A 6934-nucleotide genomic window follows, 5' to 3' on the forward strand; every position below is an offset into this window, starting at 1 on the left:
ATGAGCTGGATCTAAAACTCAATTGGACTCAATTGGACCACGTAAAAGGGCATAGTCACCTCAAGAAATGAGGGCAAAACCAGCAGTGGATGGAACCCTTTTCGGGCGCGAACCAAAGCCGGCCGCTGGAAAAGGGTCCCTTTTAAATCAAAATCATGAATGCCCTAATCTCATTCAGCCCTTTCCCTCTCCCCGTCGCTGACTCTCTCTCTCTCTCTCTCTCTCTCTCTCTCTCTCTCTGCGCCACTCCCTCTCCACTTGATCTCTCTCTCTCTCTCTTTATCTTCCATCCTCTGGCATGAATTGAAAACCATAGTTGTTGTGCTTGTCCATCCTGCACAAGCAGAGCACTAGGTTCGGCCAGACTTGGTTCTTTTACTCACTGTAAAAAGGTACAGATCTTAGCCAAAATCGCACCACAATGGCATTTCACCAAAACACCCCTCTGTCCTTGATTTTATTCCCTTCCATTCCCTCCCTCCCTCCCTCCTATAGGTTTTAAGATTTCTGCTATTTTAGAGATGGATGCTTCAAATCAGTTTTGAACTCGAGAATGTCTGTGCTGGAGCCTTGGAAGTACTTGTATGCGTTTTGTTCTTAATATGGTGAATTTGCTCGTGGTTGGAGATTTTTGGGCTTTTATGCATGGATATAGGCGATCTCCAATCTTCAGATGGGCTTTTTATTTGTAAATCTTTTTTGAATTTGGAAAAATCTGATATGTTTTTTGTTTGTTATTCAATCTCCTGGTTTGAGATGCCTGTGGATTTGCTTCTGGTTGGAGTTTTCTAGGCTTCATATGGGCTTTTTGTATGTTCTTTTCTATTTGTTTTCCTATCTCCTGGTTTGAAACTTCTAGATTTTTGGACATGGGTATTGCAGAGAGGACCCATTAAGGGGTCTTTCGTATGTTCTTTTATGTTGGATTCCTGGGAATTTTCATATGGTTTTCGTTGTTTGTTTGGTTAATTTTGATTCTAGTTGGTGATCTCTGTGTTTTATAGACATGGGTATTGTGAGTAGTTGGTGGAGGTCTCTAACATGAAATTGTATGTTGAAACATTGAAAATTTTCACAAGATTTTTCACAAGAGTTTTCAACTAATTATCTTCTTCAATTTTCCTTTCATCATATTGACATAAACGTGTGAATATAATGCAGGGGCATTTTCACACCGGGCTCGAGTGGGGTAGCCCATGGGATGTTGGGACACACTCAGGGTGGGTGACCCATATAATTTGGGGCCCACAAGGGGGTTCGGCCGAGGTCCTAACCCATGCAATGTGGGGCCTAGGCTATGAGATAAAATGATTAATTCACCATGCTCTAACAGTTCGGGCTTTTAGAGCAAGTGGTTAATTGTTCCACATCAAATTGGCATCAGAGCAGGATGTCTCGTGTTTGAGACTCCTCACCGGAGGTGATTAATGCAGGGACATTTTCACACCCGGCTCGTGTGGGGTAGCTTGTGGGATGTGGGGACACACTCGGGGTGGGTGACCCATGTGATTGTCCTGCATCAGAATATAATGTTAGGTGCTTCATCATATTTCCAATTGACTCATTTTCTTCTTCTTATTGATCTGATTGGACTGATAGAGCATGACAAATTAATTCCTTTATCTCATAGCCCAGGCCCCATATCCATGGGCTAGGTCCTTAGCCAAACCCCTCCTTATGGGCCCCGCCCAAATCATATTTGGTTTGGAGATTCTTATATATATATATATATATATATATATATATAGAGAGAGAGAGAGAGAGAGAGAGAGAGTGGTGGTCTCCTGCGCACCGTCCAGCAAGAGACTTTCATACGCACCAAGGTAGGCTTACTTACACGCTGGGCTGGGGTTAGGTTCCATTGTGATGCATTCATGAAATCCATTCTGATGATTAATTCTGTAATGAAAATTTAGCCAAAAAGTTGATAAACTATGCAGGTTCATGATTTAAGTGGGCCACACCGAGGAAAAGTGAGAGAGGATGCATATCATTGGATTTTTACAAGGCCTACCTGAGAATTGGATCTTACTCAAGTTTGGTCTGATACCCTTAAATGATATGGAAAAATGGATGGACAATCTGGATCATGCATGTATCATGGTGGGTCCACATTGCTGTTTCAACACCTTCCAGTATAAGTTGCCACTTGCAAGAATCACGTCAACATGCATGAGACGGGTGGGAAAACCAAGGTGGGAGGCCCGGAGATGGCCCAATCATGATGTGTATGTAAAATCAACTCCAATCATATGGTGCATGAGGAAAACATAGCCATAGGGATCAAACATAAGACATTCATAATTTGTGTTGGACCACATATGCACAAACAATGCAAGGGATGCCCACCATCCAAACTGTTTAACTTGGTGTGGCTCACATAAATCACTTATGGGCATAAAAGTTGGTCCCCATACATGAATTTTCATAAGGTAGATAATGTTTGGAGTGAATTCCAAATAAACATCACGGTGGACCCTGTACCCTTCGTGTAACCCATATGAATCAAGTATCAACTTGATGTTGGAGTCTCACAGCTTAATTTCTCTCACAGGCCTAATGGTCGAGGTGGATTTCATGAATACATCATAATGGGCCCACCCCAGTCCACCTATCTAAGAAAGCTTACGTTGGTGCGTACGAAAGTCTCCTACGGGACAGTGCGCAGGAGACCACCACTCTCTCTCTCTCTCTCTCTATATATATATATATATATATGAGTGTTTTTAAAGCATCAGAATGTTTATATTCAATTGAGAATGAATTGCAATAGCCCCATCATGCAGCCCTTCTCAAAAATGAGGTTAGTCCACTTGTTAGATGGGCCACACTTGTATGATGAATATGACCCTTGGTTGTTCATTCATTACATTCATGTGCATTTGAACACGTGAGCTACCATAGTGGAAATGATGCTAACTTTCGTTGACTTGATCCACATGCTAACCACCTGTTTAGAAGAACTTGTTTTAATTAAAAAAATAATTTGAAAATAACTCTGATAGGTTCAATATCCAAATAATATGTGTATTATTGGTCTTCTCCTCTTATAAGCCTTGTTTCTTCTTGGCCAATTTTAGAAATATTATTACTCATGGTGGGATATGTTTGAGATTACACATTAATTCATGACATCTAGAAGCCATAGAGTTGTACATGGAAGTCTCACAATTGAATAGTTTGATAATTTTAGAATGTTTTAGAGTCCTTGTACTACAATTGGAACAAAGTTCTAATGCTAGTGCTTTTCTTAAATTAGAACTTTTTCCTTTATCACAAGATGATTGATTAACATGGTATGTTGAACAACAAGCCAGGCCAAATTATTTTGATCCAGACCATAGATCTGTTGAGTCCACCATGGATGTGACATGCTGAGAATCTCAGTCATCCAATCCTTGTTTCACTGATGTGGACTGATGTTGTATGCTCTTCTTCTTAACCATCCATTTTACCATCCATTTAAAGACATCCGCCACCACAACTCCCACCACCACCACAATCCCCACCGCCGCCACAATTGTCGCCATAACCCACTCCCCTTCTCTTAGAGCTACCCTCATCATCACCACCATCGCTACATGCAAAGATGATCATGGATATGATGGAGAATGACATGACCATCATGCAAAGCAAGAACAAGCCCATGGAAAATCCAGTTGAGGGTTAGGGTTAGCAATCCCCTTTTTTCACTACCTAAAAGAAGCTTAGAGTGTTAGGGTTTGCTCCCACCGAAGCAGGTAGTGGAAGCTACTCTAAAGGCTACTCCCCCATGGGGGAGAACCAAGAAATCCCCCTCCCCTATGAGGGGTTTCACCCTATTCGTAGCGAATCTGCCATTTGATTGCAACCACGAGGATGTGTTCAAGATCTTTCAGCGGCATGGGAAGGTCAATGACATTTACATCCCCTACTTTCCAAACTCCTCCAGACCTAGAGGTTATGCTTTTGTCAGATTCCAGTATGAAGATGAAGGAAGAGCGGCAATAGGAGTTCTAGATGGCAGGAAAATTGATGGCATAATGGTTCAAATCAAGGTGGCCCGCCCCAACATCTCCCCTCCAGCGGCAACTCCCAACCCAGGCCTTAAACCCTAACCCTTTCCCCTAAACCCCTTTAACCCTTCATTCACAGACACCCTCAGAAACAAACCCACTCAAAAACCTCCTATCCCAGCCCCCATCAACCAAACAGAAGTGGGGAATAGAGAAGACTACACCATAATGGTGAACCAACAAGCTGTTTATCGGAAACGTTCTCAGCTCAATCTTGCCATTGTGGCTCGGGCCAAGTCCACTGCGATTTCAGTTACCCTCCTCTCGGAGCAGCTGAGGAAGACCTGATTTGTAGCCTCAACCCTAGAGATAATCCATATAACCCCCCTTAGCTTCCTCATATCTTTCAAATCGAAAGAGGAACTCCTCTTTTCGGAAGATACCAATCTCCATAGCCAATTAGGGATTCTTGAAATCACACCTTGGTCAACTGCGGATACGATTGGCTCAGATGTTTTTTGACTGCAGCTGTTCGGGATTCCATCCCATGCCTGGATGGAATCTATCATAGTGGATCTTGCAAGCATTTTTGGACAGGTTACCAAAATCGACTCCATCAGCGGCTACAATATTTTCCAGATGTTCACAAGAATCAAAGTCCATCTCAAACCAGGGATAAACCTAAATAGGGTCCTCAACTTGGTAGTTGGAAATGAGAACTATCTTATAGTTACGATCCTAGAACAAATCTCAATGTCCAATCCCCCCTAACCGATCCCAATATCCCAGTGGAAGGAAAGGGGTGGGGTAGAAAGTACCCGTGAATGGGTCTTGAGAAGATTTACAACAGTAGAACAAGGAGCAGCCCCATGCAGACCAAATGCTCAATAAAATGCTGTACAGGAGAATGGGCCTCAGCGACCACTCCTTTTGGCATAGGAGAATAGTGGATTCCAAAACAGGCTTCTCTGTGATTCCCACCAACCGCTCCTTTTGGCTCAGGAGAACAGCGGATTCCAAAACAGGCTTCTCTGTGAATCACAAGAGTCCCTACATTCTAGGCCTGTTGATGGCTCTAGTCAAGCAAGTCCCAAACCTCTCTTCAGAGCTAGCAGAGGAACCAGTAACCACAGGGCATGCCCTCCTCGATCGGATAACCAGTTACTCATCTGGGATAATGACTCAGCTTCAGCCCCCCAATCCCTCAATCCATCCCTATCATCTCTCTCCAACCATAACCTCCCCGGTAGCCCTTCTCAACACAATAAATCTCTCATTCCTTACTCACCTGGCCCGCTGAGCCACGTCTCCCCCTGCACTAGGCTCCCCTCACCCACCTTACCTTTGGCCCACTCTAATAGCTCCCCCCACATTCCCCCTTCTCTGTCCACCCCTGCCCTAATCTGCCCAATCTCCATCCACGGGCCACTTCCTAGCTCTATGGATGAACCTCAGTCATGCTTTGCCAAAGCTCCAGTCTCCTACCGGGGATCTACAGGCACGTCCCACAGAAGATCCAAATCAGAAGGAAACTCCCCTTGGATTAGGCACCCTGAGAACCGGGAGAAAAATCTGTTCTCCTAACTACATATTCCCTCCGAAGATAACATCCTTCAATCCGTGCTATCCTCCCAGGACTACCTGCCTCCCACCTTTAATGTTCTCAGATCAGGAACGAAAAGCCCTCCAGTAAACCCTTCGCATCACTCCTCGATCACTAATACCCCTGACCGTAATGACCACCATCTGGAAGTGGACCTCTCCCCCTATTTCTCCTCGAATTTGGATCCTCAATCCAATTAGCCAATCAACCTTAAGGTGCATAATTTTGACAGAGCGCCAATGAGGTGCCACTGCAATCAAGCTGAGGATTTCAATTCCCAGTCAATTCAAGTTTCTTTTCCCTACAATCCTAAAGATCCCACAGTGCAAGACTTTGCTACAGTGGGCCCAGATTGTACCACAAGGAGAAGATCGAGGATCCTATTTCGAAAAGGATTGTGTGATTCCAAGATAAGGAGATTGAAAAGAAGGGCCATTAACACCGGATGTGTGACTGATGGATAAGATCCTAATTTGGAATGCTCAAGGGATTGACAATGCTCGTACTATCAGAACAACAAAGTGGCTCATCAAGAAATTTAATCCTCTCATCATTACCATCCTTGAACCTATGATAGGAAATGACAAGAGAGTGAAAACGGGCCTTACGCTGGGCTTTCACTGCTTTGTTTCCAACATCGTCGATGGAGGGAAAATCTGGGTCGTTCATAAGAACCCGGTGTTCCTATCTGTCACTTTATCGACTAACCAACTGAATTCTTTTGCAGCATCCGTTCCAAAATTTCAGCATCTGATTCATCTCACTGTGGTGTATGATAGCTGTGATAGGATCCAAAGGAGACAATTATGGCATTTCATGGGTACCATCTCAGCCGCAATCCAAGGCCCATGGGCATCATGTGGTGATTTCAACACGACAGCAACGACAAATGAAAGGAGAAGCCGATGTCTTCCGGAAAGAGGAGGTATGAGGGAGTTCTCGGATGTTATTAATTCCGCAGGGCTAATGGATGCAGGTTTCTCAGGGAATCGCTTTACATGGTCCATCAACCATGGCGGGCAGACCCGAGTCTAGACATGGTTAGATAGAGTCCTCATCAATGTTGATTGGTCAATTGCTTTCCCTACATTACATGTCCAGCATCTCCCTCGGATCAACTCTGACCACATGCCCCTCCTACTTCAATTTCCTCCTAGGCATATGGGAGGACCAAAACCTTTCCATTTCCAGAACATGTGGCTGATGCATGAATATTTTCAAGAATTGGTAAAGGAAGCATGGAAATCTATTGAGTCAGCCCACCTGGTTGATAACATCCTCTTAAAACTGAGAAGGGTAAAATCTGTCTTAAAAGTCTGGAACCATGAGGTGTTTG

The 6934-nt window shown here is 44.0% G+C and overlaps 2 protein-coding genes across 2 annotated transcripts; both read left to right on the forward strand.

The window, feature by feature from the left end:
- Window positions 1-3803: 3803 nt before the first annotated feature.
- On the forward strand, window positions 3804-4343 carry LOC131244172 (serine/arginine-rich SC35-like splicing factor SCL30). The gene is made up of 2 exons (XM_058243820.1): window positions 3804-4017; window positions 4135-4343. The coding sequence occupies exons 1-2, from the start codon at window positions 3804-3806 to the stop codon at window positions 4341-4343; spliced, it is 423 nt and encodes a 140-aa protein (XP_058099803.1).
- A 1711-nt stretch (window positions 4344-6054) lies between these two features.
- Window positions 6055-6633, forward strand: LOC131244173 (uncharacterized). The gene has a single exon (XM_058243821.1). It carries the CDS (start codon window positions 6055-6057, stop codon window positions 6631-6633), a length of 579 nt encoding a protein of 192 aa, XP_058099804.1.
- Window positions 6634-6934: the final 301 nt, after the last annotated feature.

The sequence above is a fragment of the Magnolia sinica genome, chromosome 4 (genome assembly GCF_029962835.1).
Source record: "Magnolia sinica isolate HGM2019 chromosome 4, MsV1, whole genome shotgun sequence".
Taxonomy (NCBI): domain Eukaryota; kingdom Viridiplantae; phylum Streptophyta; class Magnoliopsida; order Magnoliales; family Magnoliaceae; genus Magnolia; species Magnolia sinica.

Excerpts from the sequence above, each read along its gene's own strand:
- LOC131244172 (XM_058243820.1), top strand. The coding sequence starts at position 3,804 with ATGAGGGGTTTCACCCTATTCGTAGCGAATCTGCCATTTGATTGCAAC. Across the intron at positions 4,018-4,134 it reads AGATGGCAGGAAAATTGATG|ACACCCTCAGAAACAAACCC; the intron begins GCATAATGGTTC and ends CTTCATTCACAG.
- LOC131244173 (XM_058243821.1), top strand. The coding sequence starts at position 6,055 with ATGGATAAGATCCTAATTTGGAATGCTCAAGGGATTGACAATGCTCGT.